A 19,650-nucleotide genomic window follows, 5' to 3' on the forward strand; every position below is an offset into this window, starting at 1 on the left:
AGAAGCCTTTACCAATCCTTCTTAATTCTAGGACTTTCCCTCTCATTTCCAGTTTGTATGGATTTCATGCTGCTAGCTTCCCTCTTTCAACTGTGAGTTCCTTGAGGGAAGAGGCTGAATTTTGACTCTTTTTGTATCCCTGGCACTTAGTTCAGTGCCAGGAACATAGTAGGTATTTCATAAATGTGTATTGACTGGTTGTGCCCTGTGCAGGCCATATTTGGAGCACTATCTTTAGTCCTGGGTCTGAGGGGTTGAGAAGGACCCTGTACAGCTGGACAGTGGGTGTTCAGAGGGGATCAAACTAGAGAAATGGATGATGCTAGTTTGGAAAGAGTTTTAAATGCCCAGTAAAGAGGTCTGGAATCAAGAGAGAGTTGATAAAGGGGCAGGGGAATGATGTGGTCAGACATAAGCTAAAGGAATAATAGGGGTCTGGAGAATGGGCAGGAGAGGGGAGAGGTAGGAGGCAGGAAGACCAATTAGGAGGCCATTGTAATAGCCCAGGGGAGACAGGCCTGGATCAGAGTCATGGTGGCTGTGTGAAGGAAAAGGGGGTGAATGCCGGAGATGATCTCAGAGGCAGAATCAACAAGTTTTGGAACAAAGTTCTTTCCTTCTCCAAGGGGAGAAAAGGACACATAAATTTTCCAATCCAAGCACTGCATTTCCCACCAACATTTGTTGATTGACCCACTGACCCACTGAACAACAGATAGTAATGATTGTGGGGATGTGTTTCTTAAAGCCTCTTGACACTGTTATCACAACCCCCTCCCCACTGTAAAGGAGACAGATAAATGTTATAATAACTATCTCTCCTCTGTTGAAGAGATGGAATGAATTCCACACATAATCGCTCCTGACTTGGCCCCGCAACTCACTCCCCGCCCTCTACCTGCACCGAAGGCAAAGAAGAAACTCTTGTCTCCATTCTCTCGAAGCAGTGCCATGACCCGCCGAGCCATCCTCTCATTCCGCTTGTAGATGAGCTCCTGACGGAAGTAGCTATCGATCTCCTGGGCTGTGGCTTGCTCATGGGGGGGCAGCGTGGTGTTGATGAAATTAGGGAGCTGAAGGAGAAAGGAACATGTCTTTTTAGGAGCATACTATCCAGAGGATGGATGGGAGCACAGATTTATTCATTGAGTCATTCAATAAACCAGTTTCCCCCTTTGCCCATTATTGGTGCTACCAGCTTCTCAGGACTGTGGAATGAAGGGAGTGATGGAAGGGATGAGAATGATGGGGATGTCAGTGGGATGTTACAGGACAGTATGTGATACAGGCCCCTGGGGTGCCTCAGTTTACCTCTTCCATCTATAGTCTGCCACTAAGGACCCCTCCCCTTCTAAGCCCTGAACACTGCCCTGCCTCCCCAACAAGGTGGTGGTAAAGGTCCAGTGGATAGGCATGCCATGTGCCCTCTTCAGCCTCAGTTTTCTTTTTTGTAAAACAATTAAATCCAATAAACATTCATCCTTGGACTTGATGATGACTCAGAGCTACCTGCCCTGTCCCCATCCTCACACCACTCTGATATCCCTTTCCTCCTCTTACTCACAATGAAGGCTAAGTATAGATGGGCCAGGGAAGTGAATGGTGAGGGCCTAGCTGTCAGGGAAACTTTCTGTAAGAGACTAATAAGAACAAAGTGAGGACAGGAACTGGGAGCTAAACTGTGGAAGACCTTGAATGACAAGCTAAAGAGATTGCATTTAGTTTTGCGGTCAATGGGAGCTAGAGAGGGTCATTGAACTGTGGAGTAGCATGACCAAAACTGTATATTAGGAAAATTACATGGACAGTGGTGTGAACGATGGGAAATAAGATAGGATGACCTGCAAGGAGCCAACTGGAATAGTCCAGATGAAAGGTGTTGAGAATCTGACCTAGGGTGGTGACCATATAAATGGAAAGATGTCCGCCATTTTGTAGGCTAACTCAATAGGCCCTAGTGGTCTAGTAGATGTGGGGGGCAAGGGAAAGGGAAGACTGAGGAAGATGTTTTGAGCCTGATGACCCAAAGGGAGGACAAGGAGATGCTGCTGCTGTCCTCCATCATTCCAGCTCAGCAGCAGGGCACAAAATGAGCAGCTCCCAGATTCACAGATCCAGAACCTGGAAGGACCTCCAAGATCAAGTTGAACCCTCACTATAACAGATGAAGAAACCAAGCCCCCAGAGAGGTTGAGTGAGCCCAAAGCAAATGGCTGACTTTGGATTTGAACCCGGGTCTTGTGACTCCAAAAAGGCCTCTTCTCTGTATCTCTCTGCTTCTAGAGAAAGTTGGGGAGGAGGTGTAGTTTTCTCAGAAGAGGAGGTTGTAACTTAACCTTGTATCTCCCTGAGCGCTCAGGCAAGTGCTTAATAACCATTGAACTCAATAGTAGAATATGTGATGCTGAGCAAGTCGCTTCTCAGTGTTCCTGGCCTCTCTCTAAGTTACAGATGTTGATCTGTATTGGTGGGAGGAGTTTCTTCACTGGGACTTCCAATCCCTGCCCTCTCCCCCACCCTAAATACCGAATTGAATTGGACCACAAGGAGGGAAGGCCATGTTTAGGGAAGGCTTTAAACTTCTGCCTTAGACTTCTGACCACTAGAGGGTCACAAGTCCCCTTGGTGACCCCCAGCTCAAGGGCGATGTGTCCTTCCTGGGATGACAGAAATGCAGCCAAACACTCAGGTAAGGGGATGACTGAGATGACCTCTCCAGTCAAGCACCCTGGGTTTTAAGTTCACCTTGGAAATCCATGAACTTTCCAAAGCAAATAAAGGAGTGGATCCCAACCCAAACCCAACGTGACACTTTACACAAGTCTGTGACTCAACTTCTCCACTGGCCCCCAACCAACACACTTATGGAGAATGGGAAGAGAGCAAGAGTGAGAGACAGAAAGACACACACACACACACACACACACACACACACACACACACATACAGAAAAAGAGACAGAGGTAGAGAGAGACAGAGACAGAGAGACACAGAGAGAGAGTATGCGTAGTCCAGCACCCCCTTCCTAGCTGGGGTTGCTCTGGGATTGGCCAGACCGTCCCAGCATCTAGAGCTATTTACACCTTTTCTCCTTCAAGCAGACTCGGGAATTACCCCCAAGTCTCCCAACAACAACAATAAACCAGGTCTCTAGACCAGGGTGGGGAACCTGCAGCCTCAAGACCACATGTGGCCCTCTAGGTTCTCAGGTGTGGCCTTTTGACTGAATCCAAACTTCACAGAACAAATTCCCTTAATAAATGGATTTGCTTTGTAAAATTTGGACTCAGTCGAAAAGCAACACCCAAGGACCTAGAAGGCCACATGTGGTTCCCCACCCCAGGCTCTAGATGTTCCTCTGGTATTTCTTGCCCTACCCAAGCTGTTTCTGGCACTTGTGGATTCTGTGAAGCCTAAAGGTTGAGTGAATGGAGAAAGACGGACAGCCTGAAGAAGTGCACTTTGTTTATCCGTGTGCTTAAGGCTTTCCAGCTTAAGCGGAGCAGGGAGAATGTGGAAGTGTTTGTTGGACCTCATGGCTTGCAGATGGTGCCTATGACGTGTGTACGGGAGGGAGGCTATAAATCCAGTGTGCGAGGAGGGAGGGCTCCTTGAAATGTGTTTTTAAAAGATTTCTGCTCATTTTATCCTTTAATCTTTACACTCATTCTGTGGGGCTGGCAGATCAGCTTCCCTGTCCTCCTTTTACAGATAGGGAAACTGAGGCTCACAGAGGTTAGATGACGCTCAGTCACACAGCAGGTCAGCAGCAAAGTGGGGATGTGAGCCCAATTTCCTATGCCCAGTTCCAGACTGCCTCCACTAAGCCATACTATCTCTGGGTCCTTCTTTCTTTACGATCTCTAAAGACAGAGACTCCCCACCATTGCTAACAACTGATTACCACTGTTAGAGATAGCTGTGCTGAAGAGAACCCAGAACCGGCATGGGGGTGGGGGATCAGGAGGGTTGAATTTTGCCTGGGCTCCATCTCTGCAGAATCTGCTGTGTGACCTTGAGTAAGTACCTTATCTTCTCTGGGCTTCACTCTCTTCATCTGCAAAATGGATATGCTTTCCCTTTCCTGCCTCAATGGGCCACTACTGCCCCCAAATCCCTAAGATGGAAGGGACATGGCTGTACAATTTTCACTTCCTTTGAAGGTAGGAACTATGCTTTTGTCTTTCTTTGCATTGATGGTGCTTAGCACGGTGCCTGGCATACAGGCTGCCCTTTTGGTGAGTACCGTGCATCTACTGGGGAGATCACTGAATGAGATGGGGCAGTAGGACTTGACAAAGTTAAGGGGGCATGAACACAGGAAGGACTAATTTCATCACCATACTCACATATTCTGATGCCTTCACATTCCCAATCAAGGAGCCATCTGTCCATTCAATACCTACCTATCCTTAAAGGTACTACCTTCCAGCATGGACAAGGTAGGGTTTTGTTTTGCTGGATTATGTATTTTTATGGTGCGGGTTTTGCCTCCACTTTTTTGTCCAATGGGATTGGAGAAACAGTTGGAGGGACAAATTACAAATGAACGCAAAAATAAATAAATCTATTCTTAATACTGGATTTCCTGATACTGCCTTCTCTTAATTCCCCCTGCCTGTCTGGCCTCCTCTTCAGTCTCTGTAGGTGATTCATCATTTGGATCTCTCTCCCTGATTGGGGTGTCTATCCCCAAAGCTCTATCCCAGGTCCCTTTCTTTTTCCTCTAGACTATCTTGCTTGTTGATCTCTCATCAGTCCCCTGGAGTTCAGTTATCACTCCTCTGCAGAGGACACCCAGATGGACACATCCAGCCCCGGTGTTTCTCCTGTGTTCCAAACCCACCCTACCACCTGCTGCTGGACTGATCTCAATCTGTAGGTCCTGAAACTTACCATGTCTCAAACAGAACCCTCCCTTCTTCCTAACATTCCCATTGCTGTCCAGTGCACCACCCTGATCCTGTATCCTCTATTGGTAACCCTCACCTCCTCCGATTCCTTTCCCTCATCCACCCAGTCACTTGTGAAGGCCATCCTACCTCAGCCACATCTCTTGTGCCCATTCCCTTCTCTCTGCTCACCTCTCACTGAGCTATGGAAATAGCCTCCTCATTGGCCTCCCTGCCTCCAGCCTCTCCCCTCCCCAACCTGCTCTCCACACAGCTGCCAAAGCCTTACGCCCATAGCACTGGTCTGACTATGTCACTTCAGAGTCCTCAGGCTGACACTGAAAGCCCCTTGGTCTAGCTTGACATTCTAATTGTGTTTCATGGGACTCTCCTTCTAACCAGACTCCCTGACCCAGTCTCCCATCTCCTGCCTCCTGCTTTGGCCAGGCTGGCCACCCCCTGCCACAAAACTACTCTCATCATCTCCAGCTCAGAGAATTCTTGTCTTCCTTCAAGGCTCAGGTGAAGAACTGTTTCCTCCAAAAGCCCTTTCCTGAAGTCAAGGTTTAGAGGCCTTTCTCTCCTCAGATTGCTTTCTATATATATATGTATATATTTTGTGTTCACCCTGCAGCCTCCCACTTAATGGTGAGGAGATGGTTTCATTTCCCTCCGTATGCTCAGTCCTAGAACCTAACACACAGTAGGCGCACACAGCACGTGCTTAGGAAACACTTCCCAATTGATTGATTCCTTCCTACACCTTCTGTCTTCTCTTTTTCCCTCCTTTCCATGTACATTTGTACTTCCATATACCTTTCATTTCTTCTCCTTTCTTCCCCTCCTCCCTCATTTCCTCTTCTCATCCCTTTTCTCTTTCCTTCTTTCTCTTCTCCTCTCCCCTCCCCTCCCCTCCCTTCCCCTCCCCTCCCCTCCTCTCCTCTCCTGTCCTCTCCTCTCCTCTCCTCTCCTCTCCCCTCCTCTCCTCTCCTCTCCTCTCCTGTCCTCTCCTCTCCTCTCCTCTCCTCTCCTCTCCTCTCCTCTCCTCTCCTCTCCCCTCCCCTCCCCTCCCCTCCTCTCCCGTCCTCTCCTCTCCTCTCTTCTCCTCTCCTCTCCCCTCCCCTCCCCTCCCCTCCCCTCCCCTCCTCTCCTCTCCTCTCCTCTCCTCTCCTCTCCTCTCCTCTCCTCTCCTCTCCTCTCCTCTCCTCTCCTCTCCTCTCCTCTCCTCTCTTCTCCCCTGCCTTTCCTCCTCCTTTCTTCCTTCCTCCCTTTTCACCACAGGCAGCAGTGATAAGGCTGGGCCAGCCGCCTCTCTCTAATCAGAGTACATTTGTGGAAAGCTCACTGGCTCACGGGCTCAGACCCCCTCTCCCCCACTCCCCTCCCTGCCTCCCTCCTCCCAGCCCTCTCTGGAGGCCGCAGCCGTCAGTCCAGGGCTGCTGCCCCGTCACCACTCCAGCAGAGCTGCAGGGCTGGGAAGCCGAGTTCATTCCTCAGATGCTCAGCGCTGACGGCGGCTGGCCTGGCTCCAGGCCCTTGGCTGGCGTTTGAGCTGGGGCTGGGACGAGGCAAATTAATGATGTAATTAGAATTGTCGGGAGCCTTAAATCTCCTCTGACAAGTTGAAGTGCAGGATGGTCCGATAACATTTTTAAGAGGAGACGTCAGCCCCCGAGACCCCTGATTTATAGGCCATGGATGTGGTTTGGGGTGTGTGTGTATGTGTGTGGGGGTAACACACTTCGCAACCCCTCCCTGAGGGCTCCCATCTCAGGAGGGGCTCCCAGGATGCTGAAGCTATGCCTTGGGGCATCATCACAAGGACAGATTTGGGGTCAGCTTAGAGCAGGGGTCAGGAGATCTTACCCACGTTGCCCAAATACTAACACACACTATTCTGGGACTCAGGACAGTGATGAGCTAAAAAAAAAGCATCCAAGGGCAATTCGGATGGGAAGGGGTTGGTTTCCTTGCCATAGGAGAAGGGGGTACAGAAACCAGGAACATTTAGGCCTGAGAAGAAAAGACAGGGGGATGAAGTATCTTTATGTCTGTGACTGTTTTGTCTTAAAGATGAGGGTCTAGCTTTGTTCTGCTTGACCCAGATTGTGGCACAAAAGCTGCATGGTCCAGAGAAAAAAGGTGTTGGATCAAAAGGCAAAAGCCCCGGGTTCAAATTCTGCCAATATCTTGGTCTCAGCCATGGTCAGTCTATACTTGAGTGACTGGCCAGATTGCAAAGAAGCCAACCTGGGCTTAGCATAAGAGGGAAAACTGCCAACCAGGAGACCTTCCTCAAAGTGCACTTGTCTACCTGGAGAGATAGTGAGCTCCATTTTGTGTTGGAGACTTTAAGCAGAGGTTGCCTGACCACTTGGAATCCATGATATATTGGGTCCCTTCTGGCTCTCAGATTCTGGGACTCTGTAATGTGCAGGCGGCTGGAGATTCTGACTTTGACCTTGCCCTACCCTCTGCTTTCACTTTATTCCTCCCCACTCCCCCCACTACCTTCTGCCTCCAGCCCCTTAAAAGGCTGGTGGGCACTAAAGAGTGTGGTCTGCTGGATGCAGGAGATGGGGTGCAAGGAGGATGTGGGGGTCTGAGAAGCACTGAAGTTAGGAAGTAGGGTGAGGTAAAGGAAAGAATACTAATTTGGAGGCTGTGCTATATACTAGCTGTGGGACTTGGGCACTTATTTCACTCTTTGGACCTCAGTTTTCTCATCTGTAAAATGGAGAGGTTATGCTAGACCTCTGAGGTCCTGCCCAGCTCTGACATTTGATGTTCAGAAAGGTGGAATCCTTCCGCCTACCATCATGCTGCCTCACCCTAACGACCATCTCTGTACAGACATGGGTCATAGTCTCATCCCTCCCCAAATGAGCATTTCTCCTGCATCCAAACAAGCTCCTCCCCCCAGCTTCTTTATATTAGAGAAGGATTTCTGGTCACCCCAGATTGAAACCTCTCAGTCATTTCAAACTTTCTCCTCTCATTCCACATACCCAAACAGCAGCAAAGAAGAGAGTGGGGAAGGAAGAAGACATGAAGGTATTCACATAATGCTTTGAGGTTTCACAGACCTTAACTCACTTTAAGAGCCCTGGAAGAGAGATCCAGCAGGTATCATTTGACCCTTTTTACAGATGAAGACACTGAGGCAGATCTTACTTGGGGTCACATAAACTAATGTCTGAAATAGGATTGGAACCAAGGTCTTCGGGATGCCAAGTTTGTCAGTCTCTCCACTGAACCATAATAGAGGCTGCTTGGTCGATGTGCCACATAGCAGAGAGTCGCCTCAAAAGAGCATTGGGAGAAAAGGCTCGAGACCTGTGATTGACTTAGCCCAAGCCTCAGCTCCACCCTAGACCATCTCCACACTCCATAGACCTCATTTATTCTCCTGCCATGTATTTATATATCCTGTTAGTCAGTTTCCTTGTTAGTAAAATGATGATTGGACTATGATCTGGAAAAGACAAGACTCACGGGAGGAGGCGGAGACAGGAAAGTGTATGAAAACCATCTTCAAGTACCTGAAGGGCTATCATATGGGGGAGGGATTAGTCTTCTCGGTCCTAGAGGCAAGAACTAGTTTTGATTCAGGGAAGGAGGAAAGGAGTCCAATGAGACAGGCATGACATCAGAAAAAACCTCCTGCTGATGAGAGCTATCTCACACAGGGTGGGTAGTGAGTTCCCTGTCATTGAAGGTCTTCCAGCAGGAGCTTGTCTGGTAATGGGGATCATGGCTTGGCTAGACTTGATAGCTAACTGAGGTCCCTGCCAGCTCTGAGACCTGAGGGCTTCCCAGACCCAGTAGTGGAAAAGGGGCAGACATGGATGCCCACCAAAAACAGAAAGTAAGACCAGATGGGTGCCTCGTTGGAGACACTGGCATTCCATCTGGAATCCTTGAGGATGTCTTACCAGGGAGCACACCATGGCCCAGAATCCTCTGTGTTATTTCCACAGTTCAGCTGCAGGCATAAATCAGACTCAACCAGTGTGCATTTTTTCCTCCAAAATTCCTTTCTCCCCAGGACATCCTTGTAAAAAATATGAAAATCTCAAATGTCAAGCAGGAACTCGGGAGTCAAAAACCTTGAGAGTGGTGGCTTCCCCTGCCTCTGGTGCTCCATTTCCCATAACCTTCTAGATTCACGGCTCACTGTCCCTCATTGGTTCATAGGTCTACTTCCTCCCCCTCCTCCTTCCCATGCTGTCATATTAGCGACATGCCTGTGATTAGCCAGGACAGGGCCAGAAGTCTACACTCCTTTCTTTGGGCTTCTCCTTTTCTCTGACTCATGGAATCCCAGAATCTTGGAGCTGGCAGAGACCCCAGAGGCAGCCAGTCCAACCCAGAATTGAACAGAAATCCCCCTGTGACACTGTATTAATGAGAAGACCGAGGCCCCAAAATGGGGGGTTGTGGAGGCCTGAGCTAAGAAGACAAGGGGAAAGTAAGCATGTTGGTTGTGGGAGACAATGAAAACCTGGGTTCAGGAGGACCCCTGGACTAGAAAGAGCATCAAGACATTGCCTACTCATCTCCAAGAAAGGGGAGGTGCTAGCTCTGGAGGAGCTCCTCCATCCTGCCTTTGGGATATCTTTATTTGTGAGGAAGGAATGAGTGACACTGAGCCCAGTTCAGCCTTTATGATGACTTTCCTCCCCTCCATTGGTCTTGGTTCTGTTGGACCACTTTCTTTCCATCTTTCTCCAAGGAGAAGAGTCTCACAGAATTATCAGCAAGCTGATCCAACCCACACACCAAAAGAATCACCACTAGACCTTTCCCAGTGCATGGTTTCCCTTCCTCTGCTTGAAGACTACCAGTGACAGGGAGCTCATCACCTTAGGTGGTAGCCCATTCCACTCTAGGGCAGCTTTCATTGTTAGGAAGTTTGTTCTGACATTCAGTCTGTCTATCTGTCTATCTCCTTCCCTCTTCTGGCAACTGAAGGTAAGTGATGCCCAGGGTCACACAGCTAGTATGTGTCCACGGCTGTATTTAAACTCAGGTGCTCCTGACTCCAGGGCCGGTGCTGTATCCACTATAGCGCCACCTAGCTGCCCCTAACATCCAGTCTCATTTCACCTCTCCGTAACTTCCCCCCTCCTTCCCCTTCACTTCTGGTTCTGCCCTCTGGAGTCACACAAAGCAAATCTAATCTTCCTTGCACAGGATAACCTTTCAAATAATTGGAGACAGTTATCATGTCTCCCTGTCCCCTCCTTCCCATCTTCTCCAGGTCAAACACACCCAATCTCCCAATTATTCATCATATAACATCAAACATGCATAGGTACGCCCTGTCCCCACACACATACACACATGCACACACATTCATGCATACATGTATGCACATATACACACATGCAACACCTGCATGTACACACATGCACACACCTGCTCCATCCTAGATTCTCTTCTCTTTTCTCACACTATGATCATTTTCCAGGTGACCTCCTTGGCTCCCATGGGTTTAATGATCATGTCAACACAGATGTCTCCCAGACCTGTGTATCTGACTTAAATTTCTTGAGTTCTAGTCCCATAATCCAACTACCAACTGGACATCTGCTCTTGGATGTGTCTCAAAATTACAATTCAGCAGCCATTTATTATTATTTATTATTACATCCCTACTATGTGCCAGGTACCAGACACACAAGAGGCAGTGCCTGCCCTTAAGGACCTTCTGTTCTATTGGGGGAATGTCACATGTACATTAGAAAGTGAATACAAGACTTTTGCAAAATAAACACAGAACAATTTCAAGGGCCATGGCACAAACAACAGAGGGAATTAGGAAGGGCTGGTGGAGGAGATGAGGCATGAGCTGAGTCCTGATGAGAGCCAGGGAATGCAAGAAGCAGATGTGAAGAGGGAGTGCATTCCAGGCACAGCAATTGGCATGTGCAAAACTTGGAGGTGGGGGCTGGAATGCAGTTTTCTTGAAACAATAATTGGGCCAGTTTGTCTAGAATAAGGCATGGGGAGGGAGGATAATGGAAAATATTGCTGAAAAAGGAGTGCCGTAGGATGAACACCAGGAGACTCAGCTCAACAGGAGAATTTCCATTTTTTTCATCCTAAAGGCAATAAGAAGCTCTTTGAGCAGGGAGTAAACAGCAAGGATCTGATACTTTAGGAAGATTGATGGCTTGGGGTAGGGAGAGAGAATGGAGCCCTGGAGACCAATTAAGAGGCTAGTCCAAGAGTCCTAGTTAGAGGTGATGGGGATCTGAACCAGAGCATTGACTGTGACAGAGAGAAGGTGTCAGATGTCCAAGATATCATGGCAGTAGAAAAGACAAGACTTGGCAACTACTTGAATAGGTGGGACAGGAGAAAGAAAAAAGGAAGAAAACCAGCATTTATTAAACTCCTACTGTATGCCAGGCCCTGTGCTAAGCCCTTTACCACTATTATCTCATTTGATCCCCCAACAACCTGAGGAGATAGACGCTATTATCTCCATTTTTACAGCTGAGGGAACTGAGGTTGACAGAAGTGAAGTGACTTGACTAGGGTCATAGAACTAAAGTGTCTGAGGCTGGATTTTAACTTAGCTCTTTCTCTGGGCCTGGTGTGTCACTGAGGTTGCAAACTGGGGCGACTCAAAGAAATGCGGTACCTGGGATGGAAATTGGGAAGTTTGGAGCGGTGGGGGATTTGGAAGGAAACATCATAGGTTCTGTTCCACTTGAATCTGAGATGCCCCTGGGGGGCATTCTCCTTCACCTGCCACATCACATCGGTTGCTAAGGTTTGTTGTTTCTGTCTCCATAACATCTCCTAGATATGATCCCTTCTCCCCAGAGGCCCAGCTGCTCCTCTGGCCCAGGCCCTCATCATATGTCACCTGGACTCTTGAAGCAGCTTCCTAATTGGTCTCTCCCCACTCCACTCCATACTCTGCACATGGCTGCCAAAGTGGTCTTTCCAAAGCTCAGGTCTGACCATATCACCCTTTCTTGCAGGCTTCAATTGCTCATTGAATCTGAGGGAAAATACAAACCTCTCATTTGGCATTTAAAATGCTCACTCCTCCTGTCCCCCTCCTGTCCCCCTGGTCTTTTCAGAATCATTTCCCATGGATTTTACATCCCCAAAATATCTAAATTGCTGTTCCAGGAAAATGACATCTAATCTCTGCCTCCATACATTTGCAGAGATCGGGTCCCTACACCTGTAATGCACCTCTTCACCTCCCATCTCAAGAGCTTTGGTTCTTTACTCCGTTGCCACCCGCCATTAGCCATCCTTCCCTCGGTCCTGCTCACTATTAGTAGATCTGCCTCAGAATTGCTTTGTATTTTCTCTGGATACATGGGGCAGCCTCTCCCTTTAGAGCTTTAGGTCAAGAGCACCTTTTCACATAGCCCACAATACTAATAAACATTTACTGCAGTGAGTCAAATTGAAACAAAATGAGTCAATGGCTATGAGGTTCCCCCAAGTCTTCCTTTGGGGGAAGGAAGTAGAGAACCATTGATCCATTTTTAAAATTTTGAATTCAAATCCTGCCTTGGACACCTACTACTTGGAGAATGCTGGTTGTGCCTCGGTTTCCCCAGCTACAAAATAAGGGGACTGGACTCAGCGGCTTTTGAGGTCCCTTCCAGCTCTCAATGTGTAGTTTAGCCTCAGTCTTTTTCTTTCCTTCCTATTCTCCCATTCCCTGTTTCTGCCCTTCTCCTGACCCCTCTGCCACCTGGTGCCCCATTTGGTTTCTAGGTCTCTCATTGTTCTGTGGTGGCAACAGTGGAAATCCTCCATCCCCAAAAGGGGCAGAATACTGTGTCACACACTTGGGCACATAGAGGCACTCTTGCTTACATCAAAGACAGGAGTTGACATTTATGCCACAAGAATGAAAGGAACAGGCTGACTTCTAACGTTCTTCTAAGTTGAACGTTCCCTGGAATCTCTGAAGTCATCCCAGAAGTCTTTTCTGCTTGGTTGGTACCTGGAAGGAACCCTGCCTTTGGAGTTAGAAAGCCTATGTCAACCTTGCATCAGTCACTTATCGGCTGTGTGACTTGGGGCCAGTTTCTTTCCCTCTCTGGGCCTCAGGGTCTTGGGTACAAGGAGAGGGGTGGACAGAGCATTAAAGAACAGAGCTTCTCTAGCTCTGAGTTCTCTGTTTGGGCTCATTCTTTGCCTGGCCAAAAAAAGACTTCCCTGCTTTGAGGAAAACAAGGATTTGGGCTGATAATTCCTAAGATGGAGGGAAAAGAAAAGGGGTAGAAAATCTCCATTTCCCAATCAGTCTTAAAACCTCCCAAATTGTCCAAAGAAAACCTAGTGTATCTGTGGGCGTCACCAGCACTCTGCTCACACAATTGTCCTGTGTCTGCTCTGAGGGGCCCTGGGAGCCGACTGAGGGGAGGAGCAAGGCTGCCCATCAGTGGAGAAGCTGAGAGATGTTTGCTCAGAGCAGGCAGGCTTCAGCCTGGGACTGAGCTCAGGCAGGGGTTTCAGAAGCTGCCAGGGCCCTAAATCTCCATGGCTGGGAGATGGCACCCCTCCTGCCTTGCCCGATCCTGGGACAGTGGGGTGGGAGTGCTGGCCACCATGCTTCTCCCTGCAGAGCAAACCAGACAATGCCGCAAAGCACTTTCAGACCTTTAGTAGCTGCTCCTGTCAGGACTGTGTCTTCAAGAGTGTAAGGATTTTTTCACTGCCAAATCATATGGCTGACATCGTGCCTTGCATGCTACTTAACCCCTAGGTCTTTTTTTTTACTTCTTCTCCAAACTATTCTCTAGACACCTCTCCCCCATCCTGTAGTGGTGGGTAAAATGACTGAGCACCTTGGAGTTCATCATGTGGCCAAATTCCCCTCCCTCCATGCCAGCTGTTATGGGTGAGACCAGTTACAGAATTTTAGGTGGGAACCCAAGGGGACCTCAGGACCACCAGCCCTGCCCACTATCTTGGTCCTCCCAGCATGCTACAAAGGATGCTAGATGTGGGGGTGAGATGATCTAAGTTTGAACTGTGGGCTCCAACATTTACTGTCTGTGTGACTGTTAGCAGGTTTCTCTCTCGCTCGCTCTCTCTCTCTCTCTCTCTCTCTCTCTCTCTCTCTCTCTCTCTCTCACCCCGCTCCCACTCCTCTTTAAAATGAAGAAACTGGACTAGATGGACTCATATTCTTGGAAATCTACCCAAGCACTGAGAAATTAAGTGATTTTTTCAGGGGTACACAGCTACTTTGTATCAGAGATGGAACCTGGAACCAGGTTTTTCTGGCTAGGTGGTACTGAAGATCCCTCCTAGATCTAATGTATCCTATGCTTCCTTTCTGCTGTAAAGCCAGATCCTTTCTCTGAGCCTCAGTTTCCTTATCTGTAAAATGGGGTGAGGCTCTTCCAACATCTTCCCTCACACTGGGCAGAGGAGAAGAAAGAGCTTTGTAGACTCTGAAGGGATCAGCAGCTGGAATGATTCCCTTTGGGCTCTTCTCCTCCCTCCCCTCCCTCTTCTCCCTAAGTAGTCCTTCCCCTCCCAGGCCACCAGCCTTTACCTGGGACGTGTCATGGTTGAAGATGACAGCATTGAGGTCTCCACAATTGTAGTGCTTGATGAGGTCTTCTGTGGTGTAGGGGGCCTGTAGGCTGCCTGCCCGGAGGCTCTCATGCTGAAGCAGGGTCTGATTCAGAGCAAACAGCACCTGGGGACCCAAGGGGCCAACAGTCAGTTTTCTGAACAGCTGGGCCAGAGGGAGCCCTGCACACCACAGGACTCTCCTAAGAGGCCTTCCCACCTCCCACTCTCCATTGCTCAATCACAGAAAAATCCACCTAAAAGAAGCACTAAATAGACTGCAGGGGCTCCAGGGCATGTAGCAGAAAAAGCCCCACTCTGGGCTTTTGGATACAGAGTTCTATCACCAATGACTGGGCTCGAAATTTTATCTCTCTGGACCTCAGTTTCCTGCTCTTTCAGGGAGGGGGTGGTGATCTGTAAGTTTTCTGCCTTGTTGAGTTTCCTGAGCATCTCACAGGGGCGTGGTTGCCAATATACTTTGTGAACTGCAACAGATTCCATAAGGGTAATCAGGGGAGGGAGCCATTGTCACTGACGCACAAATGGTCTATATATACAGAGTGGGTTGGGGATGACCTCAGACCAGTTCAAGAGATGTGGGTTAAATGTACAGATGAACAAATGGGCAAGAAGAACAAATACACGACAAACAAAGGCGCAATTGAACTGACCTAACTGACAAACAGGTGGATGCATGCACAAGCAGAGAGGTGGCTGGAAACTCCAGTGAGGAAGACAGGAGACCTTCTCTGATCCTCCCACCCCACGACCTGTATCTGATTTGTATGGATTGTGAATATATTCCCAGATGGGCATGTTATCCCTTCCCATTAGATAGTAAACTTCCAGAGGAGGGAAGGGGTTGATTTGCTTTTCTCTAGAGTGGTGCTGGCCCATAGTCAGTGCTTATTAAGTAAGTACTTGTTGGTTAACTGATTGATTGAATGGATAAATTGAGGACAGAGAGATGAATGAGTGAACAGGAAATGCAGAGATGGAAGGATGTGGATGGAAAATGAACATATGAATGAATAAATGGATAGACAGATCATGAGTGAATGAACAGAAAATGCAGAGATGGAGGGATGTGGATGGAATGAATGAATGTGGATGAAAAATGAACACATGAATGAATAAATGGACAGACAGATCATGAGTGAGTAAGTGAACAGAAAATACAGAGATGGAGGGATGTAGATGGAAAATGAACACATGAATGAATAAATGGATAGACAGATCATAAATGAGTGAGTTAACGAATGAATGAACAGACATATGGACATATGCATGGATGAGTGAATGGCTGGATGGAGCATGTACGAGTAAATGGATAGTCAGAAGTTTGGATGGATAGATGGATGAATGAGCAAATGTGTGAATGAACAAGCAGATGGATGGAGGGATAATCGTAATGTTGGAACTCCCTTTAATCACCCCAATCCACCCCCTCCCAGCAGGGAGGGACAGCCGGAGGAGAGGGATTCAGCTTTCTGGAGAGTCCTGCCCTGCCCTGCCATGTGGGCAAAGCTGTCTCTGGCATCTTCCAGGCCTTCCTGCTCTGACTGCTGGGGTGCTGAAAGCTTAGCCACAGCCAGCTGGGTGCTGTTTGTTGATGGGCAGCTTCTCAGTCACAGATGGAAAACAGCAGGAGAAAAGAGGAAGGAGGGGTCCATCCGGCTGATGGAAATGTTGCCATGGAAACTGGCTCTCACAAACATGGCTCATGCCGGGGGTGAAAGCATCCATTTAATAGACTCACTAGTATTGCTCAGCCCTCCCACTACTTGGGATCAGAAGATTTAGAGTGGAAAGAGGCTTAGTGATCAACTCATCCAACCCCTTCATCTTACAGATAAATAAATGAGACCCTATGAGAGCTGAGGATGGCCCAAGGGCATGCTGAAAGTCACTGGCAGAGCAAGGATTTGAACCTGGGTCTTTGGACTCCCAATCCCTGGCTTCTGCTATTACATGACTTCTTACAAGTCCTCATGCTCCTATGGGGGCCTCCTCATGGAACATCAATGGGTGCTGCTCCACCCCACTCAGTGACCAAGGTGGCCCAAGGTTAGGTCGCTAGTCTCAAGTTAATTCATTCAACAAACATCTATCAGTCACTTAGTACTTTGCTGAATCTGTGCTAGTGATAACCACACGCACAGTCCCTGCCCTCAAGAGTCTTACATTCCACTTGAGGAGACAGGAAGAGGCTGTGAAATGAGCCTAGAGAAGGAGGTTCCAAGGAAGAAAGTCCCTGAGAGAAGGAAAGTCTCCTGAGGAATGCTTGATGAGAATATGGGAAAGAAGAAATCACTGAGGATGGGAGAGAAATCAAGGGTGCTTCCTGGGAGGGACCTCAACAGACCTTTTCTTAAATGACTACCTTTGCTTCTCACATCCCTTCCATTCCTGATCATGTCCCTCCTTCCTGGGAAGTCATTCTTGGAAACAAAGAATTGGTTTTTTTTAAAGGAAGTGGGGAAAGCTCACAAAGCCGACCAGCACCTCACCTGGGTCTCCCAGGGCCCAGCCAATGAAATACCTCCATAGAGCACCGGATTTGTCTCCCACTGACGATGCATTCATCGCCCATTGCTTATAAAGCCATCATCCTTCACCATCCTCTATAGGCACAAAGCATGGACACCACAAGCTAAGAACAGAGAACAGGGAGGGGCCTTAGAACAGAGAAGTCAAAACCTGAAGAGACCTTGGCACATAGAACATGGAATATTTAGAACCCTAATTCCTCCAATTTTACTGAGGTAGAAAGAGATCCAAGGGGGGAAAGGATATGCTTCGGGTGACAGAGTCAGGGGCAGAATTGGGTCCAGATGCCAGGCTGCCTTGCTGCTCCCTGCATCACACTCTCGTCTATATTCAGCTGACTCAGAATTCATTCCTTCCTTCCTTCATTCATTCAAATCTCAAGCCCTGGGACTGGCAGAGACACTCAACACCCCGAAACTGGTAGGCCCCGCCTGTTTAGAATAACAAACTTTCTTGGGCTGTGGCCTCCACAGCTAACTCTAGGATAATGTTTATGTTAAGGATTTGACATGAACTAACAAATAAGGAAGAAAAAAACACAGACTGCTCTGGTTTCCCCATTCTCATTTACATGCTCGGTCCTAGATGAGTTGAACGTGGGGCCAGCCTCCAAACCTTTGCTGCCAGAAAAGGGGCTGGGCCAGCTATAGTTAATCAGAAACTGTGGGGTCTGGAATTCCAAAGGGGTGTGTGTGGAAGGAGTTTAACCTGAGGAGCAAAAGACTTGGGGAAGGTGAGGGATGAGAGATGGACACTATGCTCAAGATTCTGAAAGACTGTCATCTTTGGAATGATGTCAGGCTTTGCAGAAAGGCACACTGAGGCTTGAAGTCAAGAAAAAAATCCTAAGAGTGAAAGCAATCACAAAATGCAGGCAGTGAGTGGGCTGTTCTGGGGAGGTGGCGAGAACAGTCACTAGTCAGGAAGGCTATAAAGGGGATTCCCATCCCAGAACTGGGTGTGACCAGTTGGCCTCTGAGGTCCCTAGATCTATGGTACTGTGCTCAAGGATGCTGCAATTCCCAATTCCCCTTATAATCCTGGCTGTTTTTTTCTGAGCACTTACAGGTTGACGAAGACCCTAGGTGACGCTGCAGTGCAGAGATCAAGGCCTCCTCATTCCTCCAAGATCAGCTCTCTTCCCTTCATGAGAGGGGATTCCACATCTGTGTGGGTCTGCCAGCCCTTCACAAATATCCACACTCAGCTGATTCTGGGGAGGGCCATGGAGGTAAGATCCTTTTCGTTGGTCCTGACCAAGTGAGGAGGACAGCTGGGCAGCCAGGTCCCAGAGTGGAAAATCACTGGGCATCCCGTCTTTGTGATTCACTAGCTGCGTGACTGCATGAGTCACTGAACCTCTCGAGGCCTCAGTTTCCTTATCTGTAAGGTGAGGGGGTAGATTAGATAACCCTGAAGATTCCTTATATGGCTTAACAAGGTCCACAGTGAGTGAGGGGTAGAGGCAGAAACCAAATACAAATCCTGACTCCAAATGTCCCTTTCTTTATATGGGATCACAGGGCCCCCATCGGAGCCAGGCACATGGCTCTTTAGTCTGTCCCAGGGGTGGGGAACATGTGGCCCTCTTGGGCCTCAAGTACGGCCCTTTGACTGAATCCAAACTTTTGAGGATTTGTTCTGTGAAGTTTGGATTCAGTCAAAGGATCACACTTGAGGACTGAGAAGATCACATGGATCCTTGAGGCCACAGATTCCCCACCCCTGAATTGTTCTTTCATCAAGGCTGACTGGAGTAGAAAATTGGATTGAGTATGAGTAGAGTTGATAACACTGAAATGAATCCGTAGCAGCATCCCTTAAACTGGCCTGAGGCTGGGGATAGCCTTCAGGCAGGCAAAAAAAAAAAAAAAAAGAGATGGATTTAGAAGCAAAGGTCCTGGGTTCAAATCTTGACCCTGACACTTACAACCATGGTAACCCTAGATAACTGGATTAGATGTCCTCTCAGGACTCTCCTTCCAACTCTAAATCTGTGACTAGCCCCCTTGGCATCATGATCTGGCTCAGTTACAACATCTGTGACCTGGGGTGACGTTCCATTTTCTAAGGCCCTCCCAGCTCTGCCATTCTCTGTTCTAAGGCCCCTCCCCTCCTTGACATTCCCTGTTTTATGTTTTAAGTTCTCTTCCAGCTCTGATACTGTCTGTTTCAGCTTGGACTTTATTCCCAGGTCCTTCCTGTAACAAATGAGAAGTCTGCCCAGCACTCCTGCCTTTGGGAGCAGTGAGCTCAGGTCTGTCTTTGAATCTCCCCCTCCAAACATCCCCACATGTACAACCCAAACACCCTGGAAAAAGGCTCTCAGAAAAGCCCCGAATGTCAAGGTGAAACCTAAGTCCCACATGCCAGCCCTGATGACAAAGGGAGCAAACATGGGCTGTATATTATTGGAAGTGAGCCTTCCACGTGTGGAGTGTAAATGATGACAAGGCTCTCAATGAGTCCTCTTATGTGAACATCAGCCTGGCCCGACTGGGGGTTCCAGGTCCCTCATCCCTCAGAGAGAGTGTGAAGCAAGCAAGTTGTAGAATAAACTCATTGAATGATGAAAAACAAAGGGGGCCCCTCTCTCTCTCCCACCAGCAGAGCCTGGGGCACCAGGAGAGACTCA

The 19,650-nt window shown here is 48.4% G+C and overlaps 1 protein-coding gene across 3 annotated transcripts in view; it reads right to left on the reverse strand.

Moving 5' to 3' along the window:
- The window catches only part of TRABD2B (TraB domain containing 2B), a 232,038-nt gene that overhangs the window by 65,360 nt on the left and 147,028 nt on the right, over positions 1–19,650 (reverse strand). For 2 of the 3 annotated variants that reach the window (XM_072649361.1, XM_072649360.1), the window contains exons 3-4: positions 14,443–14,589; positions 899–1,073 (exon numbers count right to left, since the gene is read on the reverse strand). In XM_072649361.1, the coding sequence (XP_072505462.1) occupies positions 899–1,073; positions 14,443–14,589 (322 nt within the window). The remainder of the gene's footprint in view (positions 1–898; positions 1,074–14,442; positions 14,590–19,650) is intronic. The other variant, XM_072649362.1, reaches the window with a different exon arrangement.

This window comes from Notamacropus eugenii, chromosome 2, assembly GCF_028372415.1.
Source record: "Notamacropus eugenii isolate mMacEug1 chromosome 2, mMacEug1.pri_v2, whole genome shotgun sequence".
In the NCBI taxonomy this organism is placed as follows: Eukaryota; Metazoa; Chordata; class Mammalia; order Diprotodontia; family Macropodidae; genus Notamacropus; species Notamacropus eugenii.